Source organism: Tenrec ecaudatus, chromosome 7 (genome assembly GCF_050624435.1).
Source record: "Tenrec ecaudatus isolate mTenEca1 chromosome 7, mTenEca1.hap1, whole genome shotgun sequence".
Classification (NCBI taxonomy): domain Eukaryota; kingdom Metazoa; phylum Chordata; class Mammalia; order Afrosoricida; family Tenrecidae; genus Tenrec; species Tenrec ecaudatus.
In genome coordinates, this window is record NC_134536.1 from 123,634,606 (window position 1) to 123,654,566 (window position 19,961).

Here is a 19,961-nt window from a genome sequence, read left to right on the forward strand (position 1 = left end):
GGAAAGAGAATAACTGGGTCCTGCAGAAACCCAACAAGCACTCCTTCACCAGGTGGTCAAGGCCAAGAGTGAGAACTCCCTTTATCCCTATGGGCTTCCTCCCTCTATCCCCACTCCACTCTACTCCTAAGAAGAATGTCTGGCAAATGCCAAGTGAGGAACATGCCACATGATGCCTCATAATACTGCTCAATAATCTCAGGCTCAATGCAAACAGAGGAAGCCTGCGACACGGTCATCACCAAAGAAGCCCATGGAGACATGACTACCATGATGTGGCATGTTAAACAGGGCTCTGGACCAGAGAAGGGGCATTCATTAGATAATAACAAAGGGAATTTGAAAAGGATGAACGTTAGTTAATAGTAAGGGGGCATCCTTGACCCATGAATTGTAAGATATACACCATATTAGTGAAATATGTTAATACTGGAGAACACTGAGTGTAGGGTATAAAAAAACGTCCTGTGGTATTTTCGCAACTTTTCCAGACATGTAAAAAATGTCCTGAAACAAGTTTTTGCTACGGGTGGTGTTTTGTTTTGCAGCTTCCAATGTCTGTCCTTATTTTTCATATTTTTAAAGTGAAAGACACGGTGTCGAGTCAATTTCTTTTTTCCCTTTTATGTATATATTTTTTCTATGTATTTACAAGCCTTAAAGTTGCTCTAAAGAATCTGAGTATTAAGAGTGCTTTTCTCAAGGATAGCACTTTAATTGGTATTATTATTTTTTAACACTCCTTAGAGTTCTCTGGCCCACAGCATTTCCACAAAGGTTTTCCTTCTGTTTTAAGTTTGTGCATATTTTGATAATTATTTTGATTTTGATTTTCTGAAGCAAGCTGAATTTCAGGAAGAAAAATTTGATACCCCTCAAAAAAATAATTTTTACTTTGATCACCCCAAACCTTCTTAAATCTGGACTAACTACTATGCTTTTAAAGCAAACATAAGGTACATTTGAAGGGGACAAAACTCTATTTTTCCGCTTATCTATTATGCAAATTATTTACAGAAACTGCAAATTAAAAAAGTAGACCGGCATTTGCACTCCTTAAAATAAATGGAAAGTTCTCACCTTTTTTTGTTTGTGGTATTTTTATGTATCACCACTAATCTCATCACTTTGCAGTAAAGAAGCAAACATTGTGAGGCAGACTTCATCTTTCCTCTGTGTAGATTTTCATTTTTAAAAGTAGTTGTGCCCTGTGAGTATTTTCCACTTAACCTTCAGTTGGATGTATTACCACGCCAATATAATTCTACACCGTGGTTTGGATCTACATCAAGGTCGTTCCTCTTAGAGATGGTACTATGCCTGATTTAGTTATTTGCTTAGTAGCAGTGTTCTTTCCTATTTTTTTGGATTTATTGAGGAAGAATGTATGGAAAGTGGAGAGTGGAAAAAAGAGAATGTAATACTGATAAATATTTTTATTTGTGAGACTAGAGGGTGGACCTGACCCACACTGCCTGGGAAAACTCAGTGGGCCAAGAAACAAGAAGGTGAGACCCTGGTGTTAACTACACAGATAGCTCTGAGTGCGGCCTTTACGTAATTTAATCTCTACAGCTTCATTTTACCTGTACAATTGACTATATCATTTGCTCAACAATCTCCATTTCTAAAATTACATTATTGTGCCATTTGCAAGACAATTTCTTAGGGAAATTTATGTAAAGGCTATGATCACTGCACATAATATAGCAACGAGGTTGTAGAACATGTGTGAAAGATATGTTTCTACTGTGCGCCAAGGAGCCCTAGTGGCCCAATGTTTCAGCACTTGGCTGCTAACCTAAGAGTTGGCAGTTCGAACCCACCAGCTGCTCCATGGGAGAAAGATGTTGTGATCAGCTTCTGTAAAGATTTCAGCTTTAAAAACCCTGTGAGCAAGTTCTACTTTGTCCTATGGGGTCACTATGACCTGAAATTTGTGACTACTGTGCTTATTCTATATTTCTAGTCATCCATCGATGAAGGGGATTCCAAAAGTCTGTGGGAAAATGGAATGAAAATATAATGGAATTTTTCCATAAACTTTTTGAAGTCCCTTCGTGTTTGTGTGTGTGTGTGTGTGTGTGTGTGTGTGTGTGTGTGTGAGAGAGAGAGAGAGAGAGAGAGAGAGAGAGAGAGAGAGAGAGAGAGAGAGAGAGAGAGAGAAAGGAGAAGAGAAGAGGAAATTCCCATTCCTTCTCTCAAATGTGATGTATTATATAAAGTTATGGTGGTGTTACAGATCATGTAATGTATTTTATAACGTTAAGGTGGTGTTACAGATATAAAAACTGTTGCTACTGGATGAGAGAAAGGACTAGTCCATGCATGTTGGAAGGAGACTAAGGCCGGCCCGCAGAAAAGTGGGGTAGCAGCAGCCTGGGCGTTTCAGGAAGATAAAAGCCCCTTAAACTTGGGGAATGTTACAAGACAGCACCGAGAGCATGTTTACCCTGTGGGCGTTCAAACGGAGTGATCAAAATGAAAAAGACTGGGATTGTTCTCTAGTCGTATGTCTAATTTCACCCTTTAGGATCCTGCTCTTAAGCATTTTTCTTATTGCAGAGCTCTTGCCATTTCGTTGGTGTCTCAACTCAAGATTCCATTCCACCCCAAAAAAGGGAAAGCTATCCAGACAAGGGATCTTTTCCCTTGTCTGTATGCATGGGATGGGAGCATCTCTAAACACCCAATGAAGAATGGGCTGTGTCTCTGTTGTCCAGAAGGAGTGCAGGGAAGATGACTGGAAAGTCCATCTTTTCTATAAAGTCCTCCTCAGAACAAGAGAAACTTTGGAAAGCGGGGCTCCAGTTCACAATTATATGTTTGCATTTTCCCTAAGATTAAAAAAATAATCCTCTAGGACATGAACTTGTGAAAAGTACCAACAGATCCAACACACACACACACACACACACACACACACACATATTCATATTAAAATTTTTGAAGTTGACCTTCTAGGAGTTGAGTGTTCCTAACTGCACACTACCGAGTAGTTGGTGGTGCTGTGCGCTCCATGGTGGCCTGCTGCCAAAAAGGTCAGTGGTGCAAACCACCATGAGACCCCAGACACTGAATAGACTTGGTTTGGGGCCTGCTGGTAGGTAGCTTTTTTGTTTGTTTTTCCCCATGTGTGACAACTATTTGATTTTTTAATTTATTTTCCATCAGATTACTCCAATTTGTTTCCCCTACCTATCATTCCCTTTCCTTCTGGGTGGGGAGGAGGAGGAGGAGGAGGAGGAGGAAGAGGAGGAGGAGGAGGTAGGAGGAGGAGGAGAAGAATAAACCCCTACCTACCTGATGATGTACAGAAGTATTTGCCTCTGGATTTCAAATAGGAAAAACAAAACCGTCCTCCAAACATCAGCCTATCTCAGATGACTAAACCTGGTGGTCAGAAACAGTCCCTAAGCAAAAGGGAGGAAGCAGGAAAAGGCTGGAGCCAGCTTTAAGAATGTGCTGTCCTTAAGAAAAGTGCTGTCCTTTAAACAGTGCTGAAAATGAATGAGAAACCACAAATTGAATGTAGATATTCACTACACACACACACACACACACACACACACACACACACACACACACACACACGCCACACAGCCTATTACAAATGCTATTGCTATTGGCAAATGCCTCCTCCTTTCCTATCACCAGACCCAAGAAGGGATCCCCTGAGCTCTAACGTGGGGGGTCTCTGGCAGCCCTGGGCAGCATCCAACGCATCTGCAAGGACAGCGTGGACAGCGCTGCAGGGAAATCTCTCGCGTGCTTTGTGATGTGTTAAAAAAAAAAAACCACACACATACACACAGAAACCCCCCGCCTCCGCCTCCTCTACGTTCCCTTTCTTCCCCCGAAAAGCACAACTGGAGGACACAGGGAAGCTGGCGGGCCGAGAGGACAGCCCCTGGGAGCCCCCGGCTCCGCTGTCTCCGCACGCCCCCACCCTGTGCTCCCGCTGCCGGCCCGCGGCACCTTCACCCCTTCCTCCTCCGGTCACTCCACCCGGGAGGGACGAGGGCAAACCAAACTCTCAAAATAACTGCCAGCGCCTTCAACACAGACAAGCTTAGCAGCTCCCTTCCACGCCCCCCCACCCCGCCCCGGCCCGCCCCCGCCCTCGCCCCTCCTCCCGCCCCTCCCCCCACGGGGCACATGTCTGCTTCTTACAACGCCGGGGCACATGGTTCCAGTTAGGCACCGGACCCCGGCAGCACCTGGAGGCCCGGCGCCTCCGTGGGACGCTCCGCACGGCCCCGCCTCCCGCGCGGGCGGCCGGGGCACTGCCGCAGCGCGATGAAGGGCTAGACCGAGGGGACGCTGCCCGCGCGGTGAGAGGGGCGCGGGAGGCCGCGGAGGGCTGGGCCCCGGGCGCGCCGTCCGTCTCCGGCCCCCGCCCGCCGGCCCGCCGTGCTGCAACTTGCTGCAGTGTTGGAAAGAGCCGGCGGCGGGCGCGCATGGAGGTGGGGCCGGGGGAGACCCGGCGGCGGGCGGGGCGGGGCCCCGGGGGCTGGCCCCGAGCGGGCGGGCGGGGGGGTCGCGTAGGGGGTGGGTTGGGCGAAACCGGGCCGGCCCCGCGCTTACACGTGTCACCTGTGCTTTTTCAGACGGCCGGGAGCGCCTGCGAGCGGAATCGGGTGGAGGATGCTGCGGCAGGTGCTTCGCAGAGGGCTCCAGTCGTGCTGCCACGGGCTGGGCTTGTGCGTGAGCCGGCACCCGGTCTTTTTCCTCACCGTGCCCGCAGTCCTGACCATCACCTTCGGCCTCAGCGCGCTCAACCGCTTCCAGCCCGAGAGCCACCTGGAGCGCCTGGTCGCTCCCAGCCACAGCCTGGCCAAGATCGAGCGCAGCCTGGCCGGCAGCCTTTTCCCCCTGGACCAGTCCAAAAGCCAGCTCTATTCGGACTTACACACCCCTGGGAGGTATGGCAGGGTGATTCTCCTCTCCCCACCCGGGGACAATATTTTGCTCCAGGCTGAGGGGATCCTGCAGACCCACCGAGCCGTGCTGGAAATGAAGGTGAACCACAAGGGCTATAATTATACTTTTTCCCATCTGTGTGTGTTGAGAAATCAGGATAAGAAATGCGTGCTGGATGATATTATTTCAGTGCTAGAGGATCTCAGGCAGGCTGCCGTCTCCAATAAGACAACAGCCAGGGTGCAAGTGAGGTATCCCAACACTAAATTAAAGGTATGCTCCTCCTGCATGCTTCTGCCAATTAAAGAGGCAGCACTTCATTTCTTGCCCTAAACAAGCAAAGAAAATGCAGAGGTCTCATCCCTAAGACTCAGAAGCGGATGCTTCTTTCGTTTCTGGGGAGGGGAGGGGGGCGGGGAAAGATGGGCAACTGAGTGAAGCAAACAGGCAATGAATGGTGCAACTAGATATTCAGAATTTCAAAGCCAAACAAAACAAACATGGAAAACAAAACAAAACAAAAATGAAAAAAAAAAAGAAAAAGTTGTTTCTGAGACCCTGCAGTTACATCTTTGTTCAGGGTTAATAAATCAGTGAATGGACGGGGGAGGGGGATCCTGAACAATTTGGGGGATTTCTTTTCATTATGGGGCTCTATGTATTTCTTATTACTGATTACACATCCACCTGGTGCCATATCCACCTATTCACATCTTCAGCCTGGCTTGATTTTGATATGTAGGGAGTTGGTGTTTCTTTGCTGTGTGTGTGTGTGTTGTGTGTGTAGTTTGTGTGTGTGTGTGTGTGTGTGTGTGTGCGCAAGCAGTGGGTTATGAATGTAATAGGGATTCTAAGAATTAAGTGAAAGAAGCAGGATATTTAAATGTGTTAAAATATATATACATCTAACTGAGGTACAAGTTGACAGTCTATCTTCCTTTCCTATTTAAGAATCCAAATGTAGAATATCATCACAGCCCAATATTGAAGGCGTGAAAAAAAAATCCAGACTCAGCAAAAATAACAGAGAATAATTATTGCATGGAGTGTGCTGTTTGGGCTCTCCATCCAAATTCTGTTGCTCAAATGAGATTTGTAAACTCATTCCACACTGTCAGGATTGAGCTGCTGCAGGCAATGAGGCTTGCAGTCTCTAGGTGACTGAAGTTTCAGGGACAAATGTGACTTCCAAGAGTCACTGCACCATTTGTATGCTTGACCCCAGGCATGCTCAGAAGCTGCACAACTAAGAACTCTCAAGACAGGTGTTTCCCCAGAAGCAGGGATTTTCCTTCTTCTGATGTGTGTGAGGGTGTGTGTGAACTACCCTGCAGAGAGTGGAAAAGGAGGCACCTGAGCTTCATTAAATTGACAGCCTCAGATAAGGAGTGACTAATATTTCTATTTATTTAATATAGTCAGCCCTATGCACAATTAAAAAAAATAATGGTGTCGGGATCTTTGAGGGTAGAAGGCTCTTTTTTGCCTCCTGAGCGAACTGAAAGCTCAAGGAATTTGTAGCAAGCTTTTCTTCAAACAATGTCCTTGTTTAAATGGATCCAGAGACTGACAAGGGATATACAAAGCTGAACAGCCCCTGGAGGTTGAGCGAAACTAGGGCAGATGGTTCATCTTTTTACCATCGAGGTAAGGGCTTCCTGCTTCACACTTACTGAAGGCAGGAGTGACGGATGCACGTGGTGGAGCTCTCTTGTTTTCTGAATCCTTTGCCATCAACACTGCTGCATGCTGACACAAAGGTTGCAGTGGAGAGGCGATTGTCCTAGCTTACAATCTTTTGAATGAGTTCTTATAGAGAAATATATAAAACTGCCCTTAAAATTCCAGGATTTTCCCCCTTGTTGAGTCAAATTTGTGTGTCATCAAAATGCATTACCAGTTGGGTCTCATATTCCCTTCAGTCAACAATACTCTCCAGGTTTAAAAACCTTGTCCAGTCAACCGCTGTGAACAGTTTGCTTACCTGGCTTAGTCTTTATGATGTTTGCCATCAAAATATTTGGAGGGTTTTGGTTCAGTCACTTAATGACAGTTGGTTGTGATGCTATGAGTTTTCAGTTTCTCCTCTAGGTACTAGAGACAGAGTTTTAGGAAAGACAAGGAAATCTCTACTCTCAAGGAGTGCATAAGTATTTGATGGTGGTGCCCAGGGGAACATTTGAACAGAAGCTCTTCGTGCGTTGAATACACCATTGAGGCAACACTATGCTAGGCGTGTATCATGTGCTCCTCCACACCTGTTGACTGATTGACTGATGTACATCTTGGTCAGTGGATAAGCACAAAGGAATAGGATGATTGATTTGCAATGGTTGGTGTAGTTTGTGCTGTAAACTATAAAGCTACTTATTTTGCAATGCATTAATTTACTTGACTCCTCAATTGCATTGACTTGACCTCTTTGTTCTGGGCTCAGTGGGCCTGCAGCTGTATTTGGGTAAATGAACCTCCCAAAAAACTTTTGAGAACAACGCGTCTTCTTGAGCATCCCAACATCATCATGTACCTACGTAATATAAAACATGGTCTGATTGTGGAGGGAGGGATGGATGGATAGAAACTCATCAAAAGATCTTTAAGGAATCCCAGGTTCGGAATTCCCCAACCCGAGTAAAGTGTGATGGCTTCTCATTTTGATTCAGTGTTATTTGGAAGTGATTTTGATTCATGGCTAGTAGTGGTTCTAAAGGGAGGTTCCCATATGGTCCCGTTGAAAACTAAAGTTTGAGAACTCTTGCTGTATGGCATTCCATGGGAAATTTTACACACACGCAAACACATCTATTTACTTCTAGCTTTATTTCTCTCTTTTAATATTGGTGTCGCCACTCCTTCAGCTCCCAATATGGAAACCTTTAGTGCTGAAAGTGCCGTTGAGTAAATACGCAGAATAAGGAGCAGTGACTTATTAGATGAGTATAAATTGCCAGTCATTTGACATGAAAGAAGCCATAGGTCACGGCTTGGAGACATTTTGAAGTTGTAAGACTGTTGATTGACAGAAGAGTGGTCAGAATCTTAGTCTTGGCAATTCAGAGGACATCTCCTAAATATTATAAGACACAGTAGTCTGAGCATGGAAATGATTAGCACTTCTGATAAACACGATTATCTTGACAAGGTGGCTCAGGCAAGCAGGGACAAAGAAAGTTACCTTGGATGGAATTCCAAACGGAGGTATAGATAAAGCTAGCGTAAAAAAAACAGCAGTCAAGACGAGAATACTACAGTGAAACATACGCTCTGATCGATTCCTACACATAGGGCCCCTATCAGCAACATGGAACTGCCCCTGTGGGTTTCTATAGACTGTAGCTGTCTATGAAGTCGGAAACCTCATCTTTCCACCGTGGAGAGGCTGGTGTTTTCCAACTGCTGACCTTGTGGTTGGCAGGCCAACATGTCACCACTAATCCACGAGGGCCCCTGGAAGAAACACACAATAATTTCACAAGCTGTGTAGAAACACTGCCAATATCTGAAGCTCTTAGGCTTATACCTACCTAACTTGAGTGCTACAATTTTGTCTTTTATAGTAATCTTTGTACTATTACACCCCTGATTATGCACAAAGGCCAAATCTTATATTCCTCCTAAATTCTCTGCTTCCTAGGTAGGCCATCAGGAGCTCACTTGTCCACTTGGCTGGTTCAAAGGTAACAAATCCCAAATGCCCTCATTCCTTATTTGTGCTCCATAGAGGCAGGTGAAGAAGAAGCAATCAAATGCCCTTGGGGTTGGGTTTGGTTGCAACTGTACATCTCAGTATCTTGACAAATAGTAAAGAAGGAGTGATGCAGATTTGCCCGTCCTGCAGCCAGCCTTCCAGTTACTGACCACACCTTTGCACAGATGCCTCATTCCAGAATAAGAGCATGTTTCCAGTTTCTCAATAACAGATCATGTTTATCTGGGTACATTTGCATAATGCAAGCGTAAAAGCTGTCACCACTAATTTCAGTTTCCTATCTCAATGGAAGAACAATTTCAGTCATCCCAGAGAATCAGGCCAACGTTACTGCGATTTCCAATAAAAGTTATCCTAGAGAATTCTTTCCACAATACAGTCTAAAACCTCTTAAAACATGTCAGAATTCTCTATGACATTTTGATGGACAAAGACATGTCTTCTTCTGTCTCTTAATAGGGGCAAACATTTCTATCCTATAGAGCATTTCATTTGTCCTCAGGGGTGCGAGGTGTTTTCTACACAGCAACTCGCTTAATTTTTACAAAACAATTTACTGAGTGGGAGGTATTTTTAACCCCCATGTTATTGGTGAAGAAACCGAAGACCAGGAGATTAAATGACTTCCAGGGCATCCAGCTACAGTAAGAGTTGGAGCTTAGATTTAAATTCAAGTCTTTCTGATACTGTATTAGATCCTACCATGCTCTGGCAGAGCAGTTACTTCATTAGGCTGCAAACTGCAAGACCAGAAGTTTGTAGCCACCAGATACTCTGGAGGAGAAAGATGTGGCTTTCTAGTCCTGCAAAGATTTACAGTCTCAAAACCCCACAGGGGAAGTTCTACTCTGTCCTATGGGGTCAGTATGAATCAGAATGAACTCAATGGCAATTGAGTGAGTAAGTGATGTCATGCACTAGTTTCTGTTAAGAAAGAACCAGAGCGATAATTTCAAAACTACCTCCAGTCATGCTAGAGTGCGTTAGCCTGATTTTTCACACCAGTCCCCTGCTTCCAAAGAAGGAATACCCCATTAAAAAAGAACAGGGGGGAAAAAGTGCATGGAGTGAAGCCACCAGTTTGGCCAAAGTCCTACCATCTACTTGTTGCGAAAATTCTGAAGACAGTTTAGCAAATTTCTTATTTCCACACGATGTCACTTTAAATGACAACATCAATGCACATGATCTAGAGAATTGAAGACATTCTGGAAATAGACTTCTGTAATGTTGGAGTTTTGTGTGTTAAACAAATGGGAATTTCTGTCTCACAGTGATCGGATTAAAATAATTGATGAGGTAGAATAGGCTCGCACAGTGTGGACCAGATGGGGAAGTATTCAGGAGCTCTGGATCTTTCTTAACCAGTTCTTCAAAGACCAGTTGATGACGTTGGACATGTTTCATAACCAACTTTGACATCAGCTTCATGGTCTGTGAAATGGCAAGGACAGGGCAAGATCGTCAGGATTCTTGTCGGCCAGCGTAGCTCCCTGGTTCTCATGCAACATTCCCCCACATTATGTTTTAAAAGCATAAGCTAGTTTATTGAGGGTATAGTTGAGAATTTTATCACTTTAGAACAATAGCGGTGCTTGATTAGATTTTAATTATGCTGATTAAAGGCAATAATTAGTTTCTTAACTATTGTGGATATATGTATATATATACATTTCCCCCTAAACTTCATATCTGAATAAGTGCATTCATTTAATGGAATATTTTGAGCATGCAAGTGGACTAAGGACTTGATGTAACGAACATGGGTTACATGTTGACTGTTAACCACAAGGTCAGCAGTTCGAAACCAATAGCTACTCCTCAGAAGAAAGGCTGGGCTTTCTACTGCCATAAAAAGTTACAGTCTCCGAAACCTGCAGGGGCAGTTCTACCCTGTGTCCTGGGTGACTATTACTCAGAGTTGACTCAACGGCAGTGAGAAAAATGACATTAAGCCAAGTTGAATCATTTTATAAGTACTTACTTACATTTCTTTTCGTGCCTGGAATTTAAGGCTTAAAGGATTATTCTTAAAAGAAAGGAACATAAATGGCAGAAATGGTTATTTGTATACTTCTTCCCATTTCCTTGCCTTCATCTGATCTGATGGTACTTTCCTTAGTGAACTGAGGCCACCAAAGCTTGAGTCAGGGTGGGACAGTAAAGATACCCATAGAATATGACGGAAGTAAGGTACGGGCTGAAAGTCACCACCACCCCACCACCCCCACCGCTCATCCCTAAAAAAGAAAGATTCAACTGTTTTGCCTCTGTTGCCTCTGTAATCACTAGTTAGCTCTAATACAACTTTTCTTTCTTTAAAATGTATTATAACTGAAATTATCTATCCTATCATGCGTTTCAGAGGCTACTGGATTTAGAGAATATTTTGCATTTTAGCAGCTTCGCTGTTCCACTGGAATTGAGTCAAGTTACTTGTAATTCACTTCTCAAGACCAGTTCCAGACGCAACCAGACGTTTCCACACATGCTCTCCATAAACATTTTTAAAAGGAAGAAATCTGGATACCCCTCACCTCTAGACCTTCCCCCCAGACAGCGGCTCTAAACTAGACAGCAGGTCTTTTTCTTCCTTAACTTAGTCACCCAAATCACGCAGGCCACCTCCCAGGGTGGAATCAAAGGAGTGACTCATTGCCCTCACTGGTTTGTGCCGGTGTGCTGGTGGACGGGGTTCCAGCCGTAACAGCCCTGGCACAGAGAGCCCTTCAGCCAATGCTTCTCACGTCAGGCACAAGCACGCCAAGTTTGCACTAAAAGCCACAAAATTAATTTCATTTGGTTTTCTAAGAACTTGCACCGAAAAGTGTTGCTTGTGAACCAGCCGCACCAGCCGTACCTGGGAGTGTGTTATAAAGGAAAGATGCCCCGGGGCTTGCATCCCCTCGGGAAGCTGCATTTTATCAACATCTCCAGGCGATTCATATACACATAAAAGGTCAAAAAAAAAACCACACACACAAATTGAGGTCTAAGATGCAGTGGTGAATGCAGTACTGTTCATTCATAATTTGAGCCTAAAGTACCAATCTTTGATCCAGATGACGATCAGCATTAAAAAAAACTTCCATCATTGAGCCCCTCACCATCTCGCGGCGACACATGATGGAGACAGCTGAGACATGCTGGAGAATGATCAGACCACTGCTCTGTGCTGAAAAACCCTCATCTCTAACATCTGTAGCTGGACTATCACCTGGCTAAGGTTATAGCTGATGACTGTCATGCAATACTTTCTGAAACGTGGAAATTAAATCTAAGCATGTCTTTGAAGGAGAAAAAAAAACCATCTGTGTTTCCCTCAGATCCCCTTGAAGTTACTTCACAATCGTAGCAGCATTAAGTCCCAGTAAGACCCGATTATACTAATATTACGTGAGAGCACAAGGTATAGGATCCATGCATGGGAGCAAGGATATTTGGGGGAAATGAAACTCAACAATACAATGGGGTGTGTATTTAAAGTAGCTCTGCCACCCATGCTTTCCTCAGACAGGAATCGCGTGGGAGAGCAGCTTCCTGAAATCAAGGCTTATTCTCTTTTACGCAGGCAAGTCCAGGAGCTCTAAAAAGGGCTTGATGGCCAGTAATCAAAGTGAATAGAGTCTGTTCAAGTGTAGGGTTTGTATTGGAAAAGCCCGCGTTTCTTCTCTAGAGCTACCCTCCCAATGTGGAGATGCCTCCTCTGGGCCATGATCATTTGGCTGTGCTGTCATAAGGATCTGAAGTCAGAGAGAAGGCTTGCCTTGAAAAGCCAGAAATGTGTGTAGCCCATGGCCTTGTGAGGTCTGGCAGGCAGCTCCAGGTGGTGCTATGAGTGGAGGCTGGATCTGATCGTTAGCGTACCCTCTCAAGGATGGCACTGGTCATTCTTCCAGGGTAGTGCGGGCTGTCCTAGAAGTATTTTATTGGGAAGCTGCGATAGGCCAGGTTGCCTAGAACAATAAATCCAGTGACACCTATGTGTAAGAGTTTTATATCAAGAAGAAATTAGCCATCAGTAAAACAGCCCAGTCCAAGTCTAGTCCATAATCTGATACTGGTCCATAAGCCCCTCTTGAGATGCTTGAAGCCACATGCAATGACGCAGAATGCAGGGACATCGCCAGCCGATGGGTGAAAAGTCTTGTGGATCCAATGGCAATGAAAATATCACAGGGCTGGCGTAGGTCTCACTGTGTCTCCTCAACAGGAAGGTGGAGGCAGAGAGAGAGAGAGAGAGAGAGAGAGAGAGAGAGAAGAGAGAGAGAGAGAGAGAGAGAGAGAGAGAGATACAGAGAGAGAGAGAGAGAGAGAGAGAGAGAGATACAGAGAGAGAGAGAGAGAGAGAGAGAGAGAGAGATACAGAGAGAGAGAGAGAGAGAGAGAGAGAGATACAGAGAGAGAGAGAGAGAGAGAGAGAGAGAGAGAGAGAGAGAGAGAGAGAGAGAGTACAGAGAGAGAGAGAGAGAGAGAGAGAGAGAGAGAGAGAGAGAGAGAGAGAGAGAGATACAGAGAGAGAGAGAGAGAGAGAGAGAGAGAGAGAGAGAGAGAGAGAGAGAGAGAGAGAGAGAGAGAGAGAGAGAGAGAGAGAGAGAGAGAGAGAGAGACAGGCAGGCATGGCTTCAGAGAGCCATTTATTTTGGCAGCAACTCCAAATGAGGTCGACAGCTGCAACCCAAATTACAGGCTAAACTGCACCCCTATCTTCTTAGGAAAATCCTAACTGTCACGGAGCTTCATCCTAGGCACCTTACAACTCTGATCTCCGTCTTCTTTTTGTGTCCCTTTGGACACTCCAGTCTGTCCCTTCAGCTCTCCAGGGCACTTCATTGTATGGAAGGGAAGAATGTTCAATTCTGGTTGCCACAGCAGGCCAGACAGATGTGGGCAAGTTACATCTTTGTTTCAAAAGCAATTTATGTGCGCATGCTCTCAGTATTGATAAGGACCTGTTCTGTGACAAGCAGTGTGGTTGACACCAGAGAGTCACTGAACACGAGCCAAATGTAGGCCTTTTCCTTTGGAAGGTGGTTGTTAGTAGGTGCTGTCGAGTCAGCTCCGACTACAACAGAATAAACCCTGCCTGCTGCTGTGCTGCCCTTATAATTATGCCTATGTGTGAGCCCACGGTTGTGGCCACTGTGTGAACCTTATTGGCGAGAGTTTCCCTCTTTTAAGCCGTCTCTCTAGTTTACCAAGCATAGTGTTCTTCTCCAGGCACGGGGCTCTCTTGACAGTATGGCCAAAGTATGTAAGGTGGTCTCCCCGTCCTTACCCCTAAGTGGCATCCTGATTATTCTTCTTCCAAGACGCTTGTTCTTTGGGCAGCCCACGATTCTTTCAATATTCTTTGCCACCACCAAAATGCACATACATTGATTCTTCTTCAGTCTTCCTAATTCATTATCAACTGTCCCGTGCATGGGACGCAATTGAAAATACCACACGTTGGGTTGGGTGCACTCAGTCCTCAAAGCAGCATCCTTGTTTTTCAATACGTTGAAGAGGTCCTGTGCAGAAAATTGACAAGATGCAATGAATGTGTCATTTTATTTCTTGACTCCTGTTTCTGTGAGCATTGATTGTGGATCCAAGCAAGATGAAATCCTTGACAATTTTATTCTTTTCTCCATTTACCATAGAAATCCTTATTAGACAAAAATATCAGTGTGAGGCTCTTGGCTTTCGATATACCCTCCACTAGGCGTGTACACTTCTGAAGCAGTATTTTCATCTCTCTAGCTCCTTTCCAAAGAGTTCTGTGATTTACACACCAATACAGTAGTTTTGACATCTTCACGGGACTCAAACTGAGTTCATTTTCAAAGTTTTTAGAGCTTGAGGAACAAAGGAAGTCTGAAGAGGCAGGGTCAGGGCAGTAGGGTGGTAACACTAAGATAATTCTTCTAGTATGGTCTTTGTTAGCCTTGAATAAACAGGTACATTGTGATGGAAAACATTTTCCAGCATAAACTTCCCGGCCCCTTTCTCACCAATACAGTTATCCATTTTCTTAAAGCAGCTTCATAATACCCCCCCTGAGCTTATTCTGAATCCATTTAGAAAAACAAAACAAAAAACGCAAAAATCTGTCCGTATTACCCCCTTTGAATCTCCTACAACAATTGCTGTAACCTGAACTCACGGCTCTGCCTTGAATTAAATTGGCTAATAGAACCCCTCAGAAGCAACTGCTTTGACTAGACCTTTCTTTTCTTTTTTTAAGAAGGCACCCTAAGGAGACTGAGTGTATTTTGATTGCAGAGACAAGTTTAAACATATCCGTGCAGCTCTTGTAGCAATACTTCATGGCTTTGCCTTACCTATGGTGCTGTGAGAGCATCGAGACGCGTATTAAGGAAGGACTTTGCTGAAGGATGAGCTGGGATCAGCGTTCTGAAAATGAGTAAACACACGGCAGTACTGTTTGGGTGCCTGCCGACAGAGGCAAGGATGTGAAGACATGGCACTTTGGATGCATTGAAAGAAAGTCACGATGGGTGGTAAAGAGAGTAACCGTGGTGAGGATGGTAAAGTCTGTGGTTAAAACGTCTTTGAGAGTCGGCAGAACAAAATTTAGACCATGCTCTACCCCTTGACAGTGAGTGGCCTCACTGCTTGGTGTGTCACCGCTTACGGATAAGACGTGGGCAGCTCTTTTAGCCTCGCTATGACTCAGTTCCCTTATAATATGAGGGTGCTTCAAAACAGCTGATGGGGAAAATGGAATTAAAAGACCACAGGTGTCTTTGAAACACCCTCCTTTTCTCCTACCTAAGGGCATTCCGTGGGTTAAATGCACTCATTATTCTTAAAGCCGTGCTTTTCTGATTTCAGTGATCAACTGGAAATCTTGTTACCTGTGCAGATGTTGATTAAGTAGGTATGGGTTGGATTGTTATTCTTCATTTCAAACAAGATCCCAGGTGATGCTGCTGCTGCTGCTGCTGCTGGTTCATGGGTCGCAATAGGAGTAGAATTGGCAATAGAGTATTGAAAACAACGCCGGATTGATTGTAAATTCTAAACAGTAGTAGGTATTCTGATGTTAACCAGAAGACTTATTGGTTAATTGACATCCCTGTGAACTCACAATTAGATGAAAATCCCTCTTTTTACTTCCACCCTCGCAGCTAAAAATCTGTCCACATTACAATTGTTGTTGCTGTTGTCAGTTAGTTGGCATCGGGTGAGCTCCAACCCACGGTGACCTGATGTTTAACAGAAGGACACGTTTCCTGGTCCTGAGCAGTGTTTGCATCAGGACTATGTTTGAGTCCATTGTCTATGCTTTCTGCCGTCTCGTCTCGTCCAAGGGCAGAATAAGGAATGCAGATCCTTTTGCACTAAAGAGCTTGAGCTGCCTCCAAGGTCAGCATTCTGAATTTGAACTCTTTTTGTTGAGGACAGTTAAGAGATAAGAGATCTTGGCCAGAGTGTGCACGGCAAATGAAATAATCTTGGAGGCTTTTTTTTTAAAATGATATTCTCAATCGAGTAAGCTTTGACTGTTCCCTCCCCTCCATTCCTGTGGTGTTCTGGTTCTCCTACTTCGTTGAGGTGCTGTGCTACTTCCTGATCCACTCCCCATTCCCATTTTCAGAGTATACCCTTAAAGTAGTCTTTTACAGATTGCCAATTTTTGCCAAAGACATTGTTTTTTTTCCTATGGCTATAGCTCTTACATCTGCAGCCTGCCATTTACCCAGGCCCTGAATCTCAGCCACTATGGTTATCTAACTCTTTCTTCCTACTGCCTTCACCCAGCCAAGACTCCCCCCTGCCCTCCAGTCGACTCCAACGTATCGTGACCCTGCAGGACAGAGTAGAACGGTCCCCTTTGAGGTTCTAGACTTTAAATCTCATCTTTCACTCTTAGAGTGACAGGTAGTTTCAATTGTGGTGAGCCCCGTAACGCTTAACCCACTATGCTACCAGACCTATACACCCACTGACATTGAGTCAATTCTAATTTATTAAATAGATACCCTATGTAGGGGTTCAAAAGCTGTGAATCCTTATAGGAGCAGAAAGCTTAATCTTTCTTCCAAGGAGTCACTGGCGTGTTCAAATAGCTGGCCTTGTGATTAGCAGCCCAGAACTTTACCCACGACACTACCAAGGCTTCTGTATCATACACTGGTGGGCCTTGAATTGTGATTGGGGACCAGGGCTTCCCATTAGTTTTTTCTGGCTGGGTCCCTTGCTGAGAATTTGCATTTCTATCCCAATTATATGAAATCATGCTGTATATTTTTATATTTCCTATGCAGGTGTTATAGTTATTTGTATTTAAGCGCCACATTGTGCTTAATGTGGTAAAGAATTTAAAGTTATCTGGTTCTTAGCTTAATCAACACTTACTAGAAACCTTGATAATTTATAAATTATTAATACCTATTTTTATGAATTACACTGACCGATGTCTCCCTTCACCACTTTTCGGCTGTCCGTCCCCCAGGGGTGGGGGTTATATGTAGATCATTGTGATCAGTTTCCCCCTTTCTCCCTCACCTTCCCTTTAGCCTTCTGGTATGGTTACTCTCATTATTGGTCCTGAGGGGTTTATTTGTCCCGGATTCCCTGTGTTTCCAACTCTTATCTATATTGGTGTACATCATCTAGTCTAGCTGGATTTGTAAGGTAGAATTGGGATCGTGATAGTGGGGTGGTGTGCGGGGGGGAAGCATTAGAGAACTAGAGGAAAGTTATATGTTACATCAGTGCTACGCTGCTCCCTGACTGATTCATCTCCTCCCGGTGACCCTTCTGTAAGGGGATGTCCAGTTGCCTACAGATGAGCTTTGGGTCTCCACTCTGCAATCTCCCTCATTCACAATGATATAATGTTTGTTCTTTGATGCCTGATACCTGATCCTATCAACACGTTGTGATCACACAGGCTGGTGTGCTTCTTCCATGTGGGCTTTGTTGCTTCTCAGCTAAATGGCTGCTTATTTGCCATTAAGCCTTTAAGACCCCAGATGCTACTTCTTTTGATAGCCGGCCACCATGAACTTTATTCACCACATTTGCTTATGCACCCGCTTTGTTTTTGGCATTCATATTGGGAAGGTGAGCATCATGGATTGCCAGTTTAATAGAAAAAAAGTGTTCTTGTGTTGAGGGAGTACTTGAGTAGAGGTCTAATACCCATCTGCTACCTTAATACTAGATCCATAAATATATTCACATAGAACTATTTTCCCATCATCATATATAAATATATTTACATATGTACCTGCCTGTATTTACATCTCTATAAATGCCCTTTGCCTCCTAGTTCTTTCCTCTATTTCCTTTTCCTTTCCTCTTGTCCCACTATCATTTTCAGCCTTCATCTGGGTTTCGGTAATTCCTCTCGATTACATTGCCCTTGATCAAGCCCTACCAGGCCTCCTACTCCCTCCTCAGTTATACTCGGTCTTACAGGGTCACTGTGAGTTGGAATCAATTCAACAACAATGGCTTCCAGGCCATGTGGGAGGACCAACTAGAGAGCAGGGTTATATTCCTCCCCTATTCAACGTCGCAATAGCTTCCCTTCCCTGGAGAAGTCACAGTCGTCTGACCATGGCCATTGAGACCCGATCTTATCCAGACCTTTGCCTTCCCTTGTAGTTGAAGGTGACAGAACATCATATGCTATAACCAAACCAAGGGAAACACATTTTGAACTTCCCTTTTTCTTAATTTCATTCATCTCATTCCCTTTGCTGGAACTTATTTTTACATTGTCCAAATCGCATATGAATATCTCTACCAAACTGTGGCCCTGCTTTTTCTGGGAACATTGCTCATGACCTTTCAAAAGTAGGAAACATTCCCCTATACGTTAGAAGCCACAATTCTGTTGTGTATTGTGGATTCATAGTATCAGTTAAAATATAAGAGGCACATAGAAAAATGTAGACTATTTGTGCAATGAAGAGGCCTTCTTTGTGGGAGTTGGTATGATTGGGAGAAGCTAGCCAACCAGGAGGAAACCTATGGGACACCCTCCTGGGGAGAGTTGCAAAGAAACAAGAAAAGCTTCAGTCTGCTCTGAGTTTCTGAGATCTTCCTGGTGCCTTAAGAGAGGCAGCCATCAATGGTGCAGAGCTATATAAGGCACAAGCAACACTGCTGCATGCTCAAGAGTCAAAGTGCCCCACGGGAGGGAGAAGAGACACTCTTCCACCTGGACAGAGCCTTCCTGTTGCTTCAGCTCAAAGAGGTTGCAGGATCATCAAAGGGCTTGGACCCACATGGGGCTTCCAGATTTAGCAAACAAGAATACAGGATGCCCAATGAAATTTGAATTTCAGATAAACTAAGTAGACTTTTTTTTAGTACATCTATGTCCCCATTACTGCCTTCTCTGCTCATATGCAATTCAAATGAAACTGGGCATTCTGTGTTTCATCCGGCAACCCTGGCGCCATAGGCATTCACAAAATTGCCTCTGGAGACTTACGCACAGACACTGGAAAGCTATGTTCGGCCACCAGCAGCTCTAAACTGAAGCAATAGCAACACAAAGGGACTGACCTCAAGTGCTCCCTGAGCAGTGGCCATCAGCCAGGCACGGAAGAGGAAAACTATGGCAGGACTAGTTGAGAAGTACTTAACGTTCCAACTCATGACCCTCGAGTACTACAGGCCAGATTAAGAATGACGAGAAAATATCATTCTAATAACGTCCAGGAATCATGAAGAACCCGTGGCAGGGACCAGTGGTTTCATCTTTTGTTAGTAACAGTGAAAGCAAATGAGATGGAAGTGTCTCTTAATATGACCTCATTCCTGTACCAAGGCCACAGGAAATTCAAGTTATATTTCTCATTTTATTAAATCCAAGTATTTACATGCTAAGGTAATGTAAACTGAATGACACAATGAAAGGAGTTCAAAAGACTACACTTGATAATAACGATTCCACTTAGCAACCTTTTCCTTTGTTTTTTCCTTTGTTTACATTTTCATTAGAAGAAGATGAACATTATAGCTATATGCAGAAAAGAACAATAAGATTGATGAAAATAAAAAGATGATTCATGAAAATAAATGATGGGTACTTCTTATTAGTGAGGATTTATAGGGTGGAAAGATTAGCAAGCAAAACCTGAGCCCCAGGCCATCCTTTCTATGTATGCAATGTTGCATTAGAACAAAGCTGAAGTATAATTGGCACAGCACTGATAAGTACTCACTATTTTAGACCATCAAATATTATAAAGCTTTCAGCAAGAAGAATCATCGCTGCTTCCCAGTGCTAGCCTTCTCCACATAATTTAAAGCATTGTTTGGACTATTAGAGACATAAACCAAACCCACTCCCATCCTG

At 44.2% G+C, this 19,961-nt stretch overlaps 1 protein-coding gene across 1 annotated transcript in view; it reads left to right on the plus strand.

Moving 5' to 3' along the window:
- The first annotated feature begins 207 nt into the window (after positions 1 to 207).
- The window catches only part of PTCHD4 (patched domain containing 4), a 200,505-nt gene continuing 180,751 nt past the window's right edge, over positions 208 to 19,961 (plus strand). Inside the window, exons 1-3 of the mRNA XM_075553780.1 lie at positions 208 to 354; positions 4,197 to 4,466; positions 4,549 to 5,196. Coding sequence (XP_075409895.1) covers positions 208 to 354; positions 4,197 to 4,466; positions 4,549 to 5,196 — 1,065 coding nt within the window. The remainder of the gene's footprint in view (positions 355 to 4,196; positions 4,467 to 4,548; positions 5,197 to 19,961) is intronic.